The sequence below is a fragment of the Portunus trituberculatus genome, chromosome 46 (genome assembly GCF_017591435.1).
Source record: "Portunus trituberculatus isolate SZX2019 chromosome 46, ASM1759143v1, whole genome shotgun sequence".
NCBI lineage: Eukaryota > Metazoa > Arthropoda > Malacostraca > Decapoda > Portunidae > Portunus > Portunus trituberculatus.
The window spans coordinates 6,767,512-6,791,554 of record NC_059300.1 but is presented as its reverse complement, the minus strand read 5'-3'; the positions used below and the strand labels follow the sequence as shown (position 1 = coordinate 6,791,554).

General features: G+C 37.6%; 1 protein-coding gene across 12 annotated transcripts in view; it reads left to right on the top strand.

Moving 5' to 3' along the window:
• The window catches only part of LOC123520195 (protein lava lamp-like), a 294,136-nt gene extending 273,243 nt beyond the window's left edge, over window positions 1-20,893 (top strand). For 4 of the 12 annotated variants that reach the window (XM_045282250.1, XM_045282246.1, XM_045282244.1 and 1 more), the window contains 23 exons: window positions 92-316; window positions 503-610; window positions 1,245-1,409; window positions 1,727-1,917; window positions 2,031-2,180; window positions 4,408-4,519; window positions 4,674-5,219; window positions 5,371-5,907; window positions 6,178-6,477; window positions 7,113-7,235; window positions 7,720-7,878; window positions 8,150-8,350; window positions 8,992-9,171; window positions 9,579-9,728; window positions 9,887-10,034; window positions 10,478-10,809; window positions 11,456-11,566; window positions 11,822-11,949; window positions 12,437-12,593; window positions 15,220-15,699; window positions 16,011-16,073; window positions 18,474-18,677; window positions 19,576-20,893. In XM_045282250.1, the coding sequence (XP_045138185.1) occupies window positions 92-316; window positions 503-610; window positions 1,245-1,409; window positions 1,727-1,917; window positions 2,031-2,180; window positions 4,408-4,519; window positions 4,674-5,219; window positions 5,371-5,907; window positions 6,178-6,477; window positions 7,113-7,235; window positions 7,720-7,878; window positions 8,150-8,350; window positions 8,992-9,171; window positions 9,579-9,728; window positions 9,887-10,034; window positions 10,478-10,809; window positions 11,456-11,566; window positions 11,822-11,949; window positions 12,437-12,593; window positions 15,220-15,699; window positions 16,011-16,073; window positions 18,474-18,677; window positions 19,576-19,806 (5,001 nt within the window). In that variant the 3' untranslated portion in view covers window positions 19,807-20,893. Of the gene's footprint in view, window positions 1-91; window positions 317-502; window positions 611-1,244; window positions 1,410-1,726; window positions 1,918-2,030; window positions 2,181-4,407; window positions 4,520-4,673; window positions 5,220-5,370; window positions 5,908-6,177; window positions 6,478-7,112; window positions 7,236-7,719; window positions 7,879-8,149; window positions 8,351-8,991; window positions 9,172-9,578; window positions 9,729-9,886; window positions 10,035-10,477; window positions 10,810-11,455; window positions 11,567-11,821; window positions 11,950-12,436; window positions 12,594-14,192; window positions 14,236-15,219; window positions 15,700-16,010; window positions 16,074-18,473; window positions 18,678-19,575 lie in introns of those variants that run through there. The other 8 variants (XM_045282245.1, XM_045282247.1, XM_045282251.1 and 5 more) reach the window with 8 other exon arrangements.
• The last annotated feature ends 3,150 nt before the right edge of the window (window positions 20,894-24,043 follow it).

Here is a 24,043-nt window from a genome sequence, read left to right as displayed (position 1 = left end):
CTGTGAATTGCCTTTTTTTCTGTAAATATCATAATGGCTTTGAACTTGGTGATTTTGGAGTCTACATCTCTTTGTGTTTTGCCATTTTCAGAAGCTGCGTGTGCTGGACAGTTCCCTCTGCCAGCTGCAGGATCGAGTGGTCACTCTGACGGATGAAAACCGTGAGCTGCAGGAGGCGGTAGCGAGTCTGAGCGAGGCTCAGGAGACACGCACCGAAGCATCTGGTACAGAGAGCGAATTGGTGCACCGCAAGACGCCTTCCATCCACTCCGATCTGAGTGACGCAGAGCTCAGCGACTCACCAGAACATGTTCAGGTGAGTCAGGTATCTGTGTTGCCACTTTTCAGACTACTAAACAGCGAGTCTAGCTGGTGGACTGTCAGTATACTGGGCGTAGGATGCATCACGCAGTGAGGTAGTGGAGAGCGAATGGATATGTGATTGTACTAATTAGTGCCAGAGTGAGTGCATTAACTTCAATAAAAACCTGTCTTTTCGCAGCAGGCGCGCCCCGGAAAGATGCCTTTGGAAGCCGCCACCAGTTTCCAGGAATCTGGGATCTTTGATACATCCTGTGAGCTGGTCCATGTCACCACACAGACTGACCTGGTAAGTAGCACCACAATTATCTCTGTCACGTGTGAAAGTTGTAATAGTGCATCCCGTCTGGCTTCGCGTGAGGGTTTAATCTTTAGTAGTTGTTACTACTGCTGCTGCTTCTTTACCCCGAAGGATATCTCACAGAAACCAACGGGAAATTTGGTGAAAACTTTATGAGAGTATTCTAATTTGAATCATTAGTAAGAAAGGTAAGTTTAGTGCCAGCTTTTGCATGGCCATGTATGTGCATGTTCACAGTGAAATTTTATCTTTTAACAGAAAAAATTTTTTGTTATGGAGTTCAATCATAAACTTACTCAGCAACTTATCGTATCCTTAATGTGTGTGTGTGTGTGTGTGTGTGTGTGTGTGTGTGTGTGTGTGTGTGTGTGTGTGTGTGTGTGTGTGTGTGTGTGTGTGTGTGTGTGTTTGTTTGTTTGTTTGTTTGTTTGTTTGTTTGTTTGTTTGCTGCTAGCTCATTAAAAACACATAATCTTCCTGCACTGTTCGTGAATCTAAAATATAAAAAAGCAAGCTAATATTGCTCTTGCACTACAATCTGTTTTGACCTTGAGCTTCTATACAATCGTGTGTGTGACCGCTGGTGCATGAGGTGCGCTTGACCCGTGCTTGCCTCGAACAGTCGCAGGTCGAGGCCGTGTTTGCGTCCGAGGCAGACCTCCACAAGGCAGAATGTGAACTACAGCAGCAAGATGTTGACCTTCAGAGTGCAGTTGCTCGCTTGGCTGCAATAAGGTCAGCGGTCCAAGGTCGTGACTTGAGACACCTCAGACTGCAAGACTTGCAGGTAGGTCTGGACGGCGTCCATCGCTGCATCGCTGGTAATTGTTCAACAAGACTTTGTCTGCATCAGTTAAATGTTCTTCTTCTGGACCGAAAAGTAATATAAGGATGGATTTTTTTTAAGTGTCACTGAAATTTTGAAATAAAGACTATACATTTTCAGTACTTCATTGTCAACGTGATCAGTAGAAAACTGGAATGCAGATTTTGCGTTAGTCAGATTAAACCTCTGTAAGCTGGTGATCCCTTCTGGTAGAGGCGTGTGTAAAGAAAGGAATATGATTACCATCGCATAATACGAGGCACATGGTTTTCCTACAGGAGAGTGACGAGTACCTCATGCAATCGACCCTGGACCAGGAGCAGGTGACGCTCAGCAAGACGGAGTATGACACAATTGTGGAGAGTGAACGGCGGCTCCGGCAAGAGATGGAGCATCTTAAATGTGATAAGCAGCAGCTGGCGCTCGAATGCGACACTCTGAAGACCCAAATAAGAACACAAAGCTCAAGGTAAGACGACGATGACCGGTTAGTTTAGTCAGTCATAAAATGAATCGCAGCATGGATTGGCGGTGATAACTGAATTTATTTGCAAGTAATGGTGTAATCTACTACTTATGCAGCCGAGGGACCGACGCCGAGGAAGCACTCAAAGGCGAAATTCGTGTCCTCAAACAACGGCTGTCCATGTCCGAGAGGGCGCGCCAGGAGGTGTTCGAGGAGAAGTGTGAGCTGGAGGAGGAAGAAAACGACTCCCGCCTCATGGTACAGAGGTAAGTGTCTCTGATTGCCTTCTGACCGCTGTGTCCACTCGGGAAACTATAGTCTGAGGTTGTTCTAGTGTTCTACGTTATGAATGAATATGTAGGAACAGTCTTTTTCAAGTTGCTGTTCTATTCTTCTACGTTATGAGTGAATGGCTTCCAGAAAATTGTAGTATGGCGGCAATAATGGAGCGGCAGGAACGACAGATTGTTGAAGAGTTTTTACTGACCGCTCTGCTCTACTCAAGATACTGCTTTTGTTTCTCTATGTTTTGATATTTTGTTCTAAGAAAAAAAAAACAAGTCCATCTTGATCCCTATTTTACTCCTGCTTCTTATCTTATGGCTTCCTTCTTTCAATTTCTCATTCTTTTACTTTTACATGTCACGAATATTTATTTACCTGTTCCTCTTCCACATTTCTCTGAATCGTCCTTTTCCTTCCTCCACCTTCGTCTCTTCCCCTTGCGCCCTCACCGGATCTCTCCCTCCATCCCGTCTTCCCCCCTGTACTCCCATCTCTCATGCCGTCCTGGGTCTCCCCCAACACCCCCACCCCCTCTTCGTGCGCGTCGCTATTTCTTCGTCTATCTCATCACGGGCTGAATTCCCGCAACATTTTTTGCGTCAATTATTTTTACTCTTTACGCACAAAATTCTTCAATTTAATTATTTTATGCGTAGATCATGTATATCATTTTCTTTTCTTAGTATTCGGTGTTTTCTACTCCTACTCTTCTTTTTTCCCCATTGTTATTTATAAGTATAATGTGTTTCATTCATTAATTTTCGTTTAGACGTTTAGATACTGCGGAGCTTTACGACATCAAATAATTTAAACGTTTTGCGTCAGGCGTTAACGCAAGGCTGACCACAAATCCTCGTCTGAAGCTTTCTCCGTCACCAGCTATCCAGTACTTCCTAGCGTCGGAGTTCATTCTACTATGGCCTAAGATTTACTGATCTCCACCAGGAAACTTAATCATGGTATTTGCCTCGCTACTAATTCCCAAGAAGGATAATCAATAGAGCTGTGTCTTGTATGCCTCGCCGCCAAGGTTGATGTTGTTGTGTCACGGGCAGTCGCGTTCGCCCTTCCTGCCTCCCGCCTCCCCACGGACGCCTCGCATGCAACCACTGCTCTTACCTCACGCGCCGAGACCACACGGTGCGCTCCCAGTAGCCTTGCGATAGGATTTTCGACTATACGATGTAATGGACTTCCTTGCTGTTGTCCGCGCTGCCGAGGACTGATTGGGGTCGGTGTTTCAGCAGTAGGTGGCTGATGGTCTGAGCGTTCACAGTGTTCGCTCCTCGTTGGATTCAGATGCGTTAACCTTCCTGTGTGTCGATCACGTTAAGTAGACAAGTTACATTGTTGCGGTGAATATAATCGAGGAACGTGTGATAGTTATCGCACGTCACAAAGAAACGCACCATTTGTTGATGTTGCACGCAGTGATTTAATGTGCGTAAACCTACAGTGAACTCAGTGCTTGGGAATTTGTCTCCTGTTTATTAGTCAATATTGATCACGATATAAACAAGACCATAAGGCCATTTAACTTACCATTAGGACGGGATGAGAGTGACGCCGGGTGCTGCGATTGCGTGGTGTGGTGAGGCAGGCGGTGAGAGCACTACTGACCACCACCGGCGAGATGGGGCACCACACACCTGAGCGCGGTGTTATGGATCTCCTCACCCTCCACACACTTCTCAATCAGACTCTGAGGCCCGGTCAACAGCCGTTGCCCGCTGACTTGACCCGACTGAACACCGGATCCAATCGGAGAAAGTCGGGTTGTACCCCGACACCCCGTGGTATAAGAAGGAATGGCTTCGTGTGTAGGCACGTGGCGGTGCAAGTCAAGGCCAAGCAAGATGCCGTGTGAGTCAGTTAGTGGTCGGCCGGGAGATTATGTAATTATGACTGGTTGTCCCTTCCCTTTGATTAGCACTGCATGAAAACCAGAGCCAGTGGTATATGCGTGCGTGGTGTAGTTTCTATGGCATTGCAGACATGGGCACCCCGTCAAGAATCCACATGTAAATTGTGTCACTTCCATAAAGTGTCTGATTGGTTAGCAAGAAATAATCTGTTCATATAGATATTGAATGAATCTGTCTTTTTATATTACTGTATAGTATAGTTGTTTGTCATCATATTACTATGCAACATGTGATATGCAATCGCTGGAGACACAGCATAACATTGTTTAATGTCTTTACCTAGACTGGAGTCCCAGATGGAGGCTGCACGGGAGATGGAGAACTTGCTGAGCGCGTCTCTCTCCCAGGAGCAGGAAATTTCCAGAGAACTGCAGCGCCGCGTTAGGGACTTGCAGGTAACTAAGTCAACGTCTCTCTCTCTCTCTCTCTCTCTCTCTCTCTCTCTCTCTCTCTCTCTCTCTCTCTCCATAGCTTTTGGATTGTATCTATAAACAAGATATTTTTTCTATAAATTTGTAAAATTTAACAATCTTTGTTATTTTTTTTCAGATTCTTGACAAGGAAAATCGTGGTCGCTTTGATAAGTTAGAGGCAATTAAGAACAAGATGGAAGAGAAGGCAACCACACTGTCCGATGCAAAGGATGCTCTTGCCGCCCAGCTCACCTTTGTCATGTACGGTTTGTTGGTAGTGGAGCAATGGCGACGGTGGGCAGCAAGGCCGCTCACCCTTGTCCCCTTCTCCAGCAAGCAAACCGAAATGTCTTGGGAAGAGAACAAGAATTCATTGAATGTAAATGAGTATGTTTCTGTGTGTCCCCCTGTTGTGTTGGAGTCTTGTGTACAAAAAGTCGATGTTGGTCTTCTGAGTCAGGACGCACACAGTAGAGTTGCTCAGAAACATCTTCCTGAAGAGCACGGCCAACGAAGGCCAGCAGAAGCAAATGAAGAGGAGCCACAAAATAAACGCCAAAGAGGCATCAAGACCAGATCGCAGGGCACCATGACAGCCAAGAGCGAGTCGGTCAGTGAGCGTGAAAAGTATTACCTGGAACAAATTGAGAATCTACAAAAAGAGAAAATGAGCCTAAGGAAGGTACGTATGTTGTTATGGTGTTAAGTTATGTGAAAGATTAAGATTATGATTTACTGTGGATGTATGGAGATGTATTTATTTTTTTAAAATATTTAATTATACTGTATGTAAATTTTATAATTTTACAAGTTTCTATTTGTTTTTATTTTAGGGACATGAAAGTGAGAGGCGAAACTCTTTACAACAGCATAATGATTTGGAAGGAGAAGTTCAGGAAGTGAGACAACAACTGGCAGAAGTTGAGCATGAGAAGTGTAAACTGTTGATCCGCCTTGAAGAAGCACAAGAGAAGGATGAGGAAATGAAGAACAATTACCTGAACAGGATAGAAGAGTTGAAGTCTGACATGTCTAGGTATAAGGACTTGTATGAAATGGAAAAGAAGGCTTTAATTGGTGACCACAAGACAAAGCTCCTCGAGGTAGAGAAGGAGCGAGGGCGTCTTGAAGAGAGGGTTCACCAGCTTGAACTGCAGATCTCCACCTTCAGACAGGAACTTGAAATTGTTGGCACGTCTGTTGCTCAGGACATTGTTGAGATGGACACAGACATTGGGACGGTCATATCACACAACAAGAAGTCTTCAATGGAGAAACCTCACTGTGCAGGAGAAATTGTGGAAAAAATACGGCAGTTGGTAAAATCGGAGACTGGTCTTCGACAGAGAATTTATGACCTTGAGAAAAAGGTGAGATGTATTTTCTTTCTCTGTTCCTTATTATTATTATTATTATTATTATTATTATTATTATTATTATTATTATTATTATTAATGTTGTTGTTGTCCTTTTTTTCATTATTATTATTATTATTATTATTATTATTATTATTATTATTATTGTTGTTGTTGTTGTTGTTGTTACTAGTATTATCAACAGCATCATCAGATAGATAATTATTTGATATGATTTTATTCATTAAGTACCTAGTTGCACAAACAATAAATGTTTTTCCTCAGGAATGTGCATATCGGGAAACAATCGGAGAAGCCGACAAAATCATGTCCAGTCATGTAACATCTTACAAGCAACAAATTGAAGAGCTGCAAGCAAAAGCAAGTCAACAGACTGCCAAAATCCAGCAGATGGAAGCCTCAGAGGAGCGCCTGCGAACCACATTGAGAACTAACAATAGAACCAGTGATGGTGCTCGCATCTCAGACCTTCTGGACAGGCTGATTGAAACTGAAAACTCTGAACTGAAGCTCAAAGAGAGAGTGTGGAACTTGGAGAAAAGTGAAAAAGAACTACAAATCAAGGTAATTATATTTTTTTGTTGAATAATTTTCTCTTCTAAGAAACTTATACACTCAACCCTCGAAACAGTGAACAAATGCATGCACGACCCTGTCCGTAGATTTTATTGCAAAAGTACGTAAAAAATTGTATAAAATGTACACAGAATACTGTGTAATCATTAAGAAATCATTCAAGCAGTATTACAACAAATAACCTGAAATAGATGACATGAGCATGGTCAGTTTAATAAATATTAATAAACAATACAGAAAACGAAGTTCTCTCACGTTAATACGCCACCTACTGGACAATAATTTGCCGGGAACGGAAAATCGCGCACATTTTAATATTCGTCCGTAGATTAAACCGGACTCCAGAATTTGTCCGTAGTTTCCGAAATCATTGATGGGAGGTCCGTTGTTTCGAGGGTCGAGTGTATATGGTAGTATTCACTGTAACTTAATTATTGTTCAATGCATTTCATAAAAGTGAATCCATATTTTGCAAGAATCTTAGAAAATATAAGAGCAGTCTTCTGGAGTTAATTTTTATTTGTTATTTATTTATTTATATTTATACTTTTTTTTAAGAATTATTACACCATTACTTTTCTCAGCATTGATTCTTACTGCTTCATACCTTTGTACCTGTGTAGCTCATGGAGGGTGAGAAGAAAAACCAGGTGCTTCGTGGGGAGTTACGGGACCAAGAGGAACTCGTACACCGCATGATGACACTAGAGACAGAAAATAATGCACTCTCAGCAGAACTAAGCCAGGTAGGAATAGATAGGTCTTGAAGCAAACCATATAATCTATTGGCTGATGGGGCAAGACTTACAACCAAGAGATTTCAGTACTAATCCCTAGTTAGGCAGAGATAATGTTCAACTTGTTATCTTTGATGTTGTAGCTTTCAAAACCTGAGGAACCTTGCAACCCAGCAAGGATTAAGCCAGCAATTCTACCCTCTCAAATGTGCTCTGTTTATGCATGTGTGGGATTTTACTGGAGTAAGAGACCAACACTACTTCTCTTGTGTGTGTGTATGTGTAAGCCTGCTTTGTGTAAGAAACGAGCAAAATTCTGTGCACAGATACTATTTGATATCTATGATTATTATGATATAGGTTTGTTATTTGTGATGCTTCTTCAAGATATCTTTCTTGTTAGATATTTTAACTAGAAACTCATGATAAATTTGTTGTAACTCATTTTCCCAATGTGCATTAATTAATCTGAAATTGTATGATATTTTCTCAGGCTCATGATTCCACTCGCAAAATGTCAGAAGTGCAGCAGAATGAAAGTTATCTTCGAGGACGAGTTGAAGAACTTGAAGTAACAGAAAATATGCTGAGAGAGACACTTCAACAAGCAGACCAGATTTTGGCCCAGAGGGAAAGAAAGCTTAGAGACCAGGTTTGTTGTAGTTCAATTGCTCAATCTCTCATAGTTATCAAGTTAATTGTCTGGTTTTAAGTTCTAATATAGAAAGAAAATTTCCATGATAGAATTTGATTTTCAAACTGCATTTATTGAATTGAATGCAGAGAATGTATTTCCATTTATTATTTGAGTGACTTGCATGATTGTATACTTTCAAGACAATTTGTCAAGTTTATTTACATATGATTCAAAGTAGAATTGTACCCTTTAACACGTAGGAGATGATAAATTGAATACTTTTTAGGTATCATCCCTACAAGAAGAAATTCAGTCTTACAAAGTACAGCTGGAAGCAGCAGCATCCAAAGAACATGGTGCCAGGGAGTCAGAACTGTCGTATAGGAAGCAGCTTGAGGAGTTGAGGACACGTCTTGCTGAAGCAGAACGGGACTTGATGGAGTCCTCCTCAGAAACCATTAGCCATGAAACACAACACAGATCAGAGGTAAGCAATGAAATCTATGATAATAATGTATATTGCTGTTTCATAAGATTACACTGTATGATGCTCTCAAAAAATTAAAATCCAAATCAGTAATATTAAAGAAATATTTACTCATGTAGATTCATCCTCTATTTACCTTTTGGATATCATCCCTGCATCTCATAATTTTGAATACATATTAAATATTTTTTAGTTATGATTTAGCATCTTAACCACACACACACACACACACACACACACACACACACACACACACACACACACACAGATGTGCGCGTTCGTGCACGGAATGTAGTGTGTTCGACTCACAACCGAGAAGGCCCAGGTCCGAGTCTCGGGTGCAGTAAGGCAAATAGTCGAGTCTATTGATGTATAGCCCCTGTTCACCTAGCAGCAATTGGGCACGTGATGTAACCCAAGGGGCTGTGGCCTTGCTGTCTCAGTGTGTGCTATGCGTGTGGTCTCAGTCTTACTTATGAACTCTGAGCTCTTTCTATAGAGAAATGAGTGGCTAGGTGACCAGCAGACAACCATAGGTGAATGACAAAGACACACAAATACACACATTCTTGTTACTCAAGAACTGTACATAGTATTTTGCCTGCTCTGTGCATTACCTGTCACCATCTACTGACTTCCAGGTAACAAAACTACGAAATCAGTTGAAATTGTGCAACTCCCAACTACTTGAACTTGATAGACTCAACTGTGAGCTCAGGGATCGGGTGATGGCAGCAGAACTTGAGGGTCAGCGTTTAGCCAAGGAACTGGAAGAACACGGGAGACGGCATGAACAAGATCTACTTAATTTCAATCTTCAGGTAAGAATACTAATTTCAGGTATTGACACATATTTATGTATTTTTTTTATTTTTAGGCTTTTAAACAAGCAAGCAAGCAAGATCAAACCTTAAGTTAGTATCAGTAGAAAAAGATTTACTTTTCTTGAATGAGCGCTGAAATTTCCCAGCATCCTCCCTTGCTCTCATTTGTTACATTTTATCCATTACAACAGTTTCAGTTACCATGGATAAAACCTGTTGTTTTTAAGGGGCAAGTTGGATGTTCACATCATGAACTACATACCTGCTAATGATGTGCTTATTGAGGCTCATATTGTCCCACCTTACATGTTGATTAGATTTTATTGAAAGACATATTCAGGTCATATCATCTAATATATGCATTTTATAAGAAGTAAATACATTATGAGCACATTGTATTCTAGGTGTCCTCCCGAGATTCCCGTTTGGAAGATCTAGAGCACCAGTTGGAGCAGATGAGTCATGATCATGCTGCCAGTGAGTTGGATGCTCTTGATGCCATGCCCATTGCTGCTCTTCACACTTCCATCACAGCACTCACTACAGCCGTTAAGGTGAGTGTAGAATTGAAGTTTTATGTATTGTGGCACTGACTTTGTGATGATGGAAAATTAATGGGTTTATGTTCAGTCACAAGACTGATTTTCAGCACTACATGTAGTTCCTTCAGCATTAATTAATTATTATTTTTTTTTTTCCAAAAAATATACAGAGTTGCAAGTCATGCAGTGCAGCTCAGAGTGAAACCTTGGTGGATGTAACAAAGCAGCTAGGAACTCTAACAGAGCTGCTGGAAGGTGAATCTAACAACCCAGATGTTATGGATGAAACATCAGATATCGAAGAGGAAGATATATCAGGTAAGGAAAATGTTAATGCACAGGGCTATTTCTAACATGGAGCACAGGGAGAGTGAAAAGTTGAGAGGTCTTAAAATAGGTGTTGTTAAAACTACAGATTTTGTTCATGTGGAAGAATGACATTTCAGAATCAAGTTAATAGATACTGGGAACAAAATTTAGGACAGCAGTTAAAGAGCAGTGCTTATTAATGAAAAATTATAAACAAGAATTATGTGGGTAGGCCACATGGAGACCATGGAAAGAATAAAATATAACACTGATAAGATAGTGATATGGGAAATTTAGCAAGTGTGTGAGGTAATCTCCCTTTGAAATTTTATATTATATTCCAGTCATTGTCATATTTTTTGCATGTTACAAATGAGAAATAAGGTTTTATGTATCAATGATGTGTATTGATCTGAAGGCTATTGATACATAAAATAATAATCAATTGGCAGACACAGCAGAAAACTTGGCCCACGAAGCCACAACGACCCCCCCTCCTGACCCCGCTAGGGAGGGATCCAGGGAAGATTTCAGCGGGGACTCTGTCAGTATGAAGCTTCGGAGAAGTGCCCGATGGAGGAACAGGAGACGCCTTGAGGATCCCAATGGCCAGAGACGAATGGGGCCTCAGGGATCATCCACCATCTTGGAGGAACTTGAGGAAAAGGTTCGAGAGCTGGAGGAGGCGCTTGGCCGCAAAGAAGAGGAGCTGCGGCTAGCAGACGTTGAAGCCTGTGAAATAAACAGCCAATTGGAAGCCAGAGATACTGCTTTAGCTCAGAAGGTTTGAATTTCTGAATTTCTGTCCTTTAACTGCATGCAGTATTGAATTTATTAATTTTTACTTTTTTCAACTAAATGTCAAAATCTTGTCTGGAACACTGCTATGATTAATGACTTTATATTATGCTTCTAAAAGTGTGCACTTCTGAGATTATCCTATTCGGATAAAATTACTCAGTGTGAAAGTATTCACATAATTCTATGGGTGGTAAACACTTAAGGAAGCATCTTGATTTAATTTGTACAAATTATCACTGTACTGAAGTTTTCTATTTATATTATTTTATCATCTTGTCAGTAAAGAATAAAGGAAACATGTCACTTCCTCATACAGCCTTGAAGAAGTATTAAAACGACTTAGTCTTGATTTTAGAAAAAGAGACTGTATTTCTAACTATAATCATAATTTTCTGTGTATGATGCTGGAACTCATGCACTACTGTACTCTGAGGTGGCTTCATGTTCTCATGTCTGGCTGTAGTGACCTTAATGTTGTTACTTGTGCTGTCATTTCAAAGTAATCAGCAGGTTGTATTTCTATGACTAACATGATTATCTAAAAATGTGCTTTTATATTATTTTGGATTGGTTACTTACTGAAGAAGGCTTACCTTTGTTGCATGCAATAATTACCATTTATTGTACAGATTCAAGAAATTGAGCACCTCAATATTACCTTGGCAAGTCTCCGTCTACAATTGGTTGCCACTTTAGAAGATGCTGAAAAAGCAAGAAGTTCACTTGAAGGCAAACATAAGGTTTGATTGTAGATACTCTTGTTTGTGTGTAGCGCACTCTGCACTTCACTGGTGGAGTTTATTAAACTTTTAGTAAATGTGCTCTGAGAGAGTATTTCTACAGTAATCTAGAGTAGAAATGTTATTTTGTTAATAAATTCTGATGGAAAATAATTTATTATGAGAATAAAAAATAAATACATTCTCTGATTTTCCTGCATGTTCAAGTTTGTTATATATATTATCTTATATTGATTAATGCCGACTGCTCCACAGATAAAGCTAGAGGAGCTAACAAACAAGGTAGAGGAAATTACCAAAAAAGCAGAGTGTCTGGCTGGCCACTGTCACCTCAAGGACTCGATCATCTTCACATTAGCTTCACAAATTCGTGCAATCCTCAGGTATGGAGCCAAAACAAATACATACACCTTGTCCATACACTTGCCTTGCCAAGTTTAATTGCTTCATAGTAACACTGTTATGAAATGTTAGTGAAAGCACAAGAAAGTATGGTGTATTACTCTATATTGAGTACACTATTACTGTTATTAACTGTTATTACTTATGCATGTATGGAGACTAACTTGTGTCTTTAATAGGAAGAATAATATAATTTCAAAGTTAAAAGGTTAATTTAAATAAAGTGTAAATTTTTTTGTAATTTACAAATGTATTTCGATAAATCCTCTTTTAGACAAATACTGTTAGATATCTCTCTTTAAGAGAAATCTAGATTGTTAATATGTAGATAGTCTAAATTGCATTATTGGAGTCTTTCATATACAGTAGTATTTTCATATGAGGTATTGTACTTCTTTTTCTATACCATACGAGTGTTTTATTTCATAACTTCATACATACATGCATCTTTATTTTATTTCAATACAGGTCAGGGAATATGGGTGTTATCATTAATCAGCTACAGCGGCTTAATGAAGTCAGCGAGAGCAAGGAATCAGATGGCAAAATGAAGGAAATGCAGATGCCACCAGTATCTGATTTTGATGTGGAAACAATCTGCTCTTTCCTCACTCAACCTAATGAGGTAAGATGCAATACATGTATATGAATTGTACCATATAATAGAAGGTATGTTTAACTAAAACATCTCTCAGTTTTCAAGTAAATGTATATGTGATTTCTTAAGTTTACTGAAAGGTAAACTGTGTGGTTGAGATTAATTTGGAAAGATCAATATTTTAAGTACAGTCCTAGTAGTTTTTACCCAAAAATATGAGATATAAAACTTTTATAATTAGATATCCAGTTCTTTTTAGGAAAAAAAAAAAAAAAAGAATTACTTAAGTGGCTTACATTTTAGTGTTGTAGAATGTTTTTCTAGTACATGTTATCAGTATTTTGACAGTGAACTTCAAGTTTAGCTGTTGTTAACATTTTGCTATTGCAGGTGAGAAATAGTATGTAAAAAGTAGAATAGGTATTAAGCATTTCCAGTATAGCTTAATAGGACCTATGTCAGTGTATAATTTATGATTTTACACCACCAACAAAGTAGTACAAATGAATAAATAGTATGAGGATTATAGAAGGGTGAAGTATGCATGGGGAGAAAGGCTGGTTGCTTGTTTATAGCCACATACTGAAACCTCAAAAGATTAACTCAAACTAACTTGTGAAATATTTTATATGTCAGCTTCTGCAAACTAAAGAAAGCTTTTACTAATGATAAAATATTGAAAAGCTAACATTACTGCTAGGGACTAACGTTACTGTTAATCGCTGATATTTTTCTTTTCTATTAACAGTACAACTTCTCAGAAATAGCAAAAATAATAGATGGAGGACTCAGAATGATGTGAAATTAATTTAAACATTAAATACTGTGGGTTTGTGCAGAGGGAGAGAGAGAAAATATTGCATAATTCTTGGTTCTCCTACTTCTTAATAGTATCTATTATATTAATTATATATTTCTTTTAATTTCCTGATATTATAAAGGCTTCATTACCTATGGCTAAAACTTTGGTTGGATATAGATAACTACATTTACATCTGCAAAAAGTATTAAATATTGAATATCTACATCAAATAATGAAGAATTGACATCTATACTGTCCGTAATTACCACACTCGTGATTTTATTTTGTCCTTGAGTTCTGCACAGCCTCTTAATACAGCAAGGCATAGCATTGCCTGTGATGTGCTCCTATCAGAACTAGTGCACCTTAGGAGCTTGGATTGGCATTTGAAGTTATCATATTCAGAGCCAGCTATAAGGAGTTTCTATTTATCTGGATATTTTACTTGGCTTTTATAAAATTAATCTTGAATAATGAATGGTGCTACATTTTTACATTGACTAACATTCACTAATATGATATACTACATGAAAAATTATGTTGTTTGTAGTTAATGTGGTCTACAGTTATACAAAGTTACATCATGAACCAAACTATACAATATATACTATTCACCAAATTTTTATTTAATTTTTTTTTTTTTAAGTCAAGTTTCTGAAAGTTTGCTAAAACAGTAAAAAGGTAAGAATTTCATAAGCAGCACATAAAAGACACGACACTTTATTAATAGGACATGTTATTTGAAAGAATGAAGGGCTGATGAATACTGATATTAAAATTTCACTTTTAAGTGGTGGAGAAAATGTCATGTGCTTTATTTTCAGACTATGGAAACATAAAAGGTTTGGAATACATCATTAACCTGAGGTGGGAGTAAAGCAGCTCTTGTTGAAAGGTTGAAGTGTCAGCTTATATAATTCATGGTGAACACTCTTAATGATCTTTCAACCATAGTAGTTTAAATTACTTTAAAGATCTTTGTACTTTGAGATATCCAGTCATAATATACTAAACTCAAGACCTATTACTCGTTTTGGTTGAAAATAAAATCTTGATGGGAACATTAAGAGGCTCACCCTTAGTTTGTGTGGTGTGTCACTAAAAACAAAATATTTAATCTTTGTAGCATAATGCCACAGAATTTTTCACTGAATGAAGATGATACAGTACATAGAAGAACATGATGGAAATGTCTCTTTACTGGAATGTTTAATTAATCAAGATCTCCAACAGCAGCATCTGTGTGTCCGTTACTTGAGCATCTGTCTAGCTGTCTTTACCACTGTCACTAGAAATAAAAAGAGCAGAATATATTAATTCTTTCACAGTTAAAATTAATTAATTATTAATAAATTTAAATGTATTATTTTGAAATTTACATTGATACAAGTAGTATTCTGAAAGAATTTTATGTAGTCTGCTCATCACTATGGCTTTGGGAGTTACTTTGTAGTGTACATCTTGAAAAGGTATTACTAACTCTGCTGATCTAACTGCACTATGCTTTTCATGAAGATGGAGTTCTTTGGTGTCTTGAATGTATGAAATTTATCTAGCATGCTGTGTTAGTGTATGTAACTGGTTTGAAGTTTTTATTCTTAACTGGGTAATCAGGTGGAACTGTCTAACATTGCTGAACTAACATATTATGGTTAGTCTCCTGTATGGCTAATTTATGTAGGACTTTGGGAAAAAAAGTAATGGAAAATTTTTCATTATAGTTTTGGATTTATGACCAAAGTTCCAAGAAAGCAAATATTTTTCTAAGCTTTTCATGTCTTACAAATGAATTAGAATCACATGCTGTGCTTACTAAGTAGATTTACAATGCTCTTTATTCTTACCCTTCAGATGGCTTCCTTACCTCAGTCTACCATCTCAGATGGGATGGAGCCATCTAGTCTCGTGACTCTTCAAACTGACACCTCACTTGCTCCTTCTCACTCTAAGCTGGAGCACACTAGTCACGTGATCCCCCAAGGTTCTCCATCACTCGTCCAGCAAAAGAAATCACGTATACCACGATTCATGCCTCCTTCCGTATCTAGGGGAAAATGTGCACCGAAAGCACCCACACCTAAACCTCAGTCTGTTTCCATTTCCATGCAAGTGTCTAACTTGCCTAAAAAAATTATTAAAACATCTCAAACTGAAACTCTGGTCAAAACAAGGTCAGTTCTTGAACATACAGTAAAGACTGTATCCCATCCTTTGTATGGAGTTAAGTCTGCACCTGTAATAAAACAGGAAGTTAAGCTCACACCTCCCGACGCTACAAGTGTTATGAAGCCCCTGGCAACTTCTACTCCAGCTAGACCTACTGGCAGAAAGGTTTATTATTTCTCATTGTTCTCCTTTTTCTTTAATGCATGTTTAAGATGAAATATGGAAGCAAGATTGAGTGCTGGTAATTTAAGCCTAAGCCTAAAGTTTTAGCTCTGTTGTTATATGCCATAGCTCTGTGAAGGTGTTTCAAGACCTTTAAATTTCCTACTTCACTTCAGTAAATAGATATGCTTTATTATAGTTTCTGGATTTCCATTTTTTCATATTTTCATGTTTTTAGATTGTCAAGATACTACTCATTGACTACTAAATTCTTGTCTTTCTTTAATAACTTACTATTAATCATTGATTTATAGATCCCATCAAGACAAGAGCGATCAAGATTCCTGTCTGATGCTCGCAGAATCAAACGCATGGTGGTAAGTTTCTGTTAAATATCTCAAATTATATTACAATAATAGGCTCATTTTCAGTAATACAGTGGTGCCTCAGGAAATGAGTGTCTCACTTTACAAGCAAATCGGGTTATGACCATAAAATACTTGGAAAATTCACCTTGATATACAAGCATTCTCTCGTGTTATGAACAACGCTGTGGTTCCCACTGCTGCATAATGATGAATCATGCTTTCAGTGTCCATACCCACATATAAGAACATAAGAAAAGAGGGAAGGTAAGAAGCTGTCAGGCCTACATGCAGTGGCAGTTCCTGTATGAAAAGAGCTATGAAATTCCATCTATCATCCCTATCCATAAAAATATGCAGCTTCTTTTAAAGCAACCTACTGATCCAACACAACATGATTATTGAGTCTGTTCCATTCATCAACCACTCTGTTAGAGAACCAGTCTCCCCCATTTATCTCTTGAACCTGAATTTCTACAGCTTAAACCCATTATTTCTGGTTCTATCCCTGCTAAGGATGCTAAGAACTTTGCCCTTGTGCCCTTCGTTATATAACCCCTATATCACTTAAATACTTCTATCTGGTTCCTTCTTAACCCGTTTCTCTAAGGAATACAAATTTAGCTTCTTTAATCTCACTTCATAGAGAATATCCCTCATCCCTGTTCTCTCTCTCTCTGTCCTGCTACACACACCATATAATTCACACAATCTGTTCTTTTTCCTTTTTGTTTTCACACACACACACACCTTCATGCCGTCCAAACTTTGTTTTCCACACAGCGTAAGTGCTTTTTTGTTTAGCAAAATAGCAAGGGACTACTATGTAACATTATTTAACATTGTTATTTGCTAGAAAATTACTTTAATTTTTCAGAAAATACCATGTTAATTGATTTTTATATTGATATTTTTTGGGTATGGAGCAGATTAGTTGGATTTTTATTATATATTTTAAGTGGGGAAATTTGTTTCAAGATACAAGTTTTTCAGGTTAAAAGCTATGTTATGGAACAATTTCATTCATATCCTGAGATGTAACTGTACAGTGATATCTTGAGTTACAAGTTTAATTCGTCCTTAATGGAGCTCATATCTCAGCTTGCTTGTAATTGAAATCAGTTTTCTGCATTGAAATTAATTGAAATACCATTAATTCATTCTAACTTTCCCAAAAACACTTTTTTTATGCATTTAAGTAAGAAATCAGTACTTATAGATAAAGTACATTCACTGAGATCAGAAGACTTGGGCTAATGGAAAATGCTAACAGAGGTGGAAGGTGAAGGTAGGCATCAGGCAGAGGAGATGGCAGCAGTTTCTTTAGTTTTGTGCTTTTAATAGCTACTTTCGTTCACCATTAAGCTCTCTCACTTAATTGTTGAACTTAACTTACTCGTTACACTCTAAATGCTACACTTTATTACTTATTATTATTATTAATTTTTTTTTTTTCAAAAGTAATATTATTATTAATTTTTTTTTTTTCAACTTTACACCTCACTCATATTTTTCTATGATTTCATGCTTTAATTCAATGGAAATTATTACCTTTCCTTCTTCTTGCTTGCTTATATCCTATGGTCAGACAATAGAAATTTGGCTAAACAACAGCACAAAAATCACAAAACGCTACTAGCACAACATAAGCAGTGCTTCTACAAGGTGTGAGGGAGACAGGAGACACATAAACTGAGTGCGTTGCACATGGGGTGTTTGCTTGTGCCAACTAGGGATGGGGGCATACCTGGAGCTGGCTCATAACTAGAATTTTGACTTTGCAAGCCAAAGCAAAAAATTGACATGGCAATGGCAATGGCATTCAGTCAAGATGCTTGTAACTCAAAGTTCCACTGTACTACATAGGACTGAAGCAAATATTAAAAGTAAAAGTCCAGAGAAAGTGATGATCATGGAAGAGGAAGGACTTTGGTTGGATAAAAATGAGATCTTTCATAAACTCTTCCAACACAGGTTCTATATATTTTCTTAATTGATCCATTTCCATTTGATCCTATACATATTCCTCAAATGCTTAATGCTTCTTACATTCAGTCTCCATTCCTCTCTTCTTCTCACATTCCATATTCCAGCTCTTATGAGATAGTCAGTTATCTTCTTTTACTCATACATACTTTATTACTTCATTTGAAGGATGAAGTTGCTGTATTATATGAGTGAAATTTGGAATATGGGAACAGGAGAGAACAGACTGAATGTGATGAAGATGTGTTTTAAGAACATATGCAGAATTAGAACATCTCTGAATTCTCTATAAATGTAAATATAAATCTCTGTTTCTGCTAAAAAAAAATTTAGGTATAAATCTCCATTTCTGCTAAAAAAAAATTTAGCTAGTGTGTAAGTTTTCACTAAGAAATTGAAAATTAAAAGCATATAATAATCCTTCAGACTGGTGTGGTGCCATTAGATGCTGCAGTGGACTGTGCCTCAGCACCAGAGTGGAGAGAACGGTCACCATTAGGAAACTCATCTGAAGTAGAGGCCACATGCGTTCCCCGACCACACAACCTCCACATCACACGCAGAGTTGGTGTAGATGGAGTTGTCATTGCTTGGGATCCTTTAGAACATGATTGTGTTGCAGGATTTCAGGTATGTTGTTATTTCAGTCTTCCTTTAGAACTTGTAAAGTTTTTTTTTTTATTATAATGTAGGAGGGGCACCAACCACGGGCAACAAAACTAGTTAGAAAAAGGTCCACAGAGATGTTACTCCCCAAACAAAAGCCAAAAAGTAGTAGGATACAGGATAACTGTCTTGAAACTTCCCTCTTGAAAGAGTTGAAGTTCTAGTTAGGTGGAAATACAGAAGAAGGCATGGAGTACCAGAGTTTATCATAGAAAAGACTGAATGATTGACAGTAGTGGTTAACATTTCATTAGATAGGGGAACAGAATAGGGATGAGAGAAAGAAGAAAGTCTTGTGCAGTGAGGCCATGAGAGGAGAGAAGGGATGCAGGTAGCAAGATCAGAAGAGGAGTCAATATGAAAATTACAGTAAAAGATAGCAAGAGATACAACATTGCATCAATGAGAGAGAGGCTGAAGACAGTTAAAGAAGAGTTGATAAGATGAAAACCTCATTTAAGGGGGTTTCTAGACATTTCTCCCGTTCTTTTGGCCAACTCTCTTGACCCTGTACAGGGACTGGCATCTCGTGGGCATTTTTTGTTTAATTGCTTTTGTTGCCCTGAAAAAGAAAAAGAAAAATAGCATGAGGTTGTTACTTTGTAGAAGTCTTCCAGAGTGTATCAACAAATATAATCACATGACAGTGAGACAGAAGTTGTCTATCTTTACCATGAATTTCCTGCCTTACTCTCTCTTTCACATTTGGCCCCAGTTTCTGTCTGCTCCTTTCTTTGTCCCTCTCTCAATTTCATTATCTCTTCTTTGCTGTATCTGCCCCTCTTTCTCTCTTTTTCTTACCTATTTGATCTATATATATATATATATATATATTCCATCATTGGATTGTTCACTATCACAGGTCCTGGTGGGTGGTCGAGTGGTTCAGCATGTCAGGTCTCCTCACCGCACAAAAGCCTTGGTCACCGGACTCCCTCTGGCAGGCTCCTTCACAATTGGTTTGGTTGCTGTGGCAGATGATGGCCGATGCTCCACACCTGTAATTGTTACCCAGGATCGGTCAAGATTGTATCCTTGCAGAAATGTTACTGCTGGACACACTGTTAGAAGAAGCATCACAACGTCTCTTTAAGATTGGACATATATAAATATTTGACAAAGAAATTTTTTTGAAACCCCTAGAACCATCTCATAGATATCTTGGGGTTTTCCAAAAGTATTGTATTATATAGTTTAATAAATTTTGCATTGTGTGAAAGGTCGTAGTAAATTTAGCATCGTTGTTGAAAAATATATTCACACCGAGTTTCTGGTCGGAAATTTTTGGTATCTATCCCAGAACCAAGCTTAAAGTGAACAAGTCTTCCTATTAATGCAAGCCTTAAACATCGTCCTGCCAAACTGACATTATGAGATGTGAAACCTGCAAATCTTTAAAAATACAAGCCTTACAGTGCATGCAACTAACACCATAGTCTATGATTTTTTTTTGAAGTTCAAGAAAGTTATTAAAAGTGTGTTGTGTACCATCTAAACTAGCTGAATTTGTGTATTATTTGATTTCAATAAGTACTTTATGTTTTTATCCACCTGTATCAGCTTGAGTACTACCCAGGCAGTGTTGACATTTTGTGGTTTAGGATCAAGGTTTTTTTAGGGATGAATGAATGCTTAAATCTTTGTCAATGTTGAAGGAAAAGTTGTTTCAGCACATAGCACTACTGACCAAGGTACCACCCAAGTTGCCTGTTACAAACTGTGTGCATTATTGAAAATTTGGTCTGGAGAAATTTGCAGAATATAGTTTGTAGAATTGAGCAGAAGATGGAAAATAATGCATTTTGTTAATTCATTCAGTATGATTTAGTATAATTTATTGGATATGCAAATAGATCTCCAGGTCAGATTATAAATTCTAGCATGAATTGTGTAAACAAGGTCAGTTTTTGGGCTTGTAGTTAGCTCACTGTTTAATGTTTCATGAGATCTAGTAATTTGTTATTGTTAAATTTCAGAAATGTTTAAGGAAGATACAAAATTTTTGATATGAATACATATCAAATTGCATATATTTAAGATTACAAAATGTAAATATTTTATATAGTGCCAAATGAAAAATTCAATTATTTATGATAACTTGCAATTCAGAATCAGGAATAGTATTTAAATTTCTCTGAAATGTATATAGAATTTGTATTTGAAAATTGACCTTATCCTGACTCGGTGTATTATTTTACCTAAAGCATTAGTTCTATATGTAGTTCTATGCAGTGGCCAGTAAGCTGATACCTAAGTGTAGAAAAGCATGAGATGACATTAGTGCAAAGCCATCCACAAGTCTTTATTTCAACCCCCTTCAACACACACATTTTGCATCATGGCTGCGTTCTGTTAAAATTATGTGTTTTTTCCCTGGATACTGTAAGAGATCTTTTAGAAAGTATGTCATATAGGATATGATATGGTTTACATCATTATTCACAGGAGTATGATTCACTTAAAACCAGGATAGGTACCAATGTACCCTCCAGGCAATAATTTTATTATTTCTTCATGGAATCAATATTTAAGTATAGAAATTATTATGATTATAACTACTTACAGCCATTTTCTGTTTTTTGTCATCTTCAGAAAACTAGCAAGAACAAACTATAATTATTTTTTTCTCTAAAATTTACATGGGTTTACTTCATAATGTACATGACTAGTATGAAAAATCACTTACTATTATCAATCTTATTTCCATACTTTTATCATTCTTATTTCCATTCAGGAGAGAGAGAGAGAGAGAGAGAGAGAGAGAGAGAGAGAGAGAGAGAGAGAGAGAGAGAGAGAGAGAGAGAGAGAGAGAGAGAGAGAGAGGGCGGGGGGAGGTCAGCAGTAGTCCTTACTGGTCTGAGTTGCATCTCATGGCCAGTTCTACTTTGGCTTGTAGTGTTTTGTAGTTACAGTCCTATTGGTCTTGACAATGCTGGGTGGAAGAGAGTATGGCTAGCTTTATCTCTGTAAGTGTAGATATGTGTAAATGTGTCAGATGTCTACTTCTCTAGACAACAACCTTCATCTTAACAAGAGCAAGAAGGTTTCACAAGAACATCTTTTTACTTAGTGCAGTGGAGACTCAATACTTGAACTTATTCACTCCAAATGGCTGTTTGAGTATCAAAAAGTTTGACAACCAATACTTATGAATCACTTAATTCATTCTAACCTCAACAAAATCTTAAGTTTACAAAATTTTCAATGTAATTCTTTTTATAATTTTGATTTGTACTTACAGTAAGTGAAGGTTGATGATGGATAACATAAAAGAGGAGGGGAGAAGGGTTAGGAGGAGGAGGAGGAGGAGGGAGATTATTCGTCAGTGGTGGATAAGTCACCATCCATGAAAAAGTCTGATAACTCGTTTCTTGGTGGGATTCCTGTGAAGCCACTAGTGGAGGTCTGTGGCTCACTAACACTTGCACTCTCACTAGATTCCTTATTTTCACCACTAAGAAGCCTCTTTGGTGCCATTTTAAGTTTCTAAATGAAAAACTACAGACATAATGGACAAGAATAATAATGATCTCAAGACTGCAGCAGCACAACTATCAACAGCAGGCGGGGAGGGGAGAGAGATGAGAGCCTTTGTTTACAACCCCGTATGCAGACGTTTGAGTATCAGAAATTTTTTTTAGTTCCAAATTGAACTTTTGTGTTTGATTATCAAAAAGTTTGACTTAAAAGACATTCAAGTATTGAGTCTTAACTGTAGTAAAATAAACCTTTACACATGTATAAAATACAACATACTAATCAAATGAGCTATGTAACAGTTATAAAAAGGACTATTGTAAACCTGAGCATGCCCTAAATCAGGGGTCACCAAACTATGGCCCACAGGCTGGATCTGGCCTGCAACATCAATTCATCAGGCCTACCAACTGGGCTTGAATTTTCTTGATAAAACATATGGAACACAATATTGTGATGCAATTCAAATCTAAATATTATGTCTAGAATATAATGAGATCTTTGCACATGCAGACCTCCTGATCGGTATGTGGCTTAAATTTACCATTTACAGTAATCTTTGTTTATTTTGTGCCATCCCAAGTTCTCCCCCTGCTCGAGGTAGCTACACCTACGCTCTGACGTCACCATGGTTTCTTTGACTATGGCCTTCTTTGATAACTTTGTAGCTAATAATGTTGATTGTCTTTGTTTTATTTTTGTGCAATGCATGATACTAAACCATGGAATGCTAAACTTAGTTTTTTGTTGTTTTTCCCAGACATTTGTTCCGGCTTGCAAGTCCTGAACAGAATGATTGTGCAGCCCATGATTGTCATTCTTTCAGTGACCTCTGCTCTAAACAAACAAGTAGGTTGGCCAATTACAGGTAAGTTACATTTTATGGAGAAATATATCTGCCTTGAAAGAGCCTATAAATATGAATTAAGAGAGCCATTCATACTCTAACGGCCTCCACAGTGAGTAAAGGGAAAGGGTACCACTTTCCTGGCTCAAGGTAGTTTGGGAAACCTATGACATAAGTTTAATTATTTAAATGGTTTCTATCAATGAATCTGAAATTGTTTGATATTGACTGTATGCTTATATTTGTCCCTTATAACTATGTACTAGGTTAGCCTTCACTGCATCTCTCAGTCAAAAGGTGTAGTGAACAGTTGTGTGTAGTGTGTGCATGCCCAAGCAATACCCTTTCAGTCCTAAGTGCTTGTGTTACCACAGGCTGTGCCCAGGTTTAAGACCTGGGCACAACCTGTACCACAAGCACAAGCACTAAGGCGTGAGAGGGTGTTGCTTGGGCATGCACACACTTCTAAAAACATTCCCCTAGAGATGTATCGATATCAGAATTTTGATCGACGCCGATATCAATACCAATACTACTACCAATACTGATTGTTCTCCACAGTTGTATGTGATTTTTTTTTTCAGTTTTGACATTATTATTATCATTATTATTATTATTATTATTATTATTTGATTTGGTTATAAGTTAGTTCTGTTAAATTAGGTTATTTCTGATTAGTTTACATAAGTTAGATTGATAATGTTAAACCAACTTTAAAGTTGTGAAAAAATAATAATGGTGGTCATGAACAAACATTTACCCAGCAACCTAGACAGCATACTGTCCATATAGGTATATGGACAATCTTTATTTATTTATTGTATCATATTCTCTGACCCAGAAAACCCTCATTTGTCCAGTTTGAACATTCTATAGGGAAATAATAAATCATACTGAGTGTTATTGGTTCCAATGTTTTGCCCACAGGTGGAAAATCCGTGATTTCAACTTAAAAATACCACTAAATGCTCTTCTAATCATCACCAGCACATTGAGTAATTTGCTG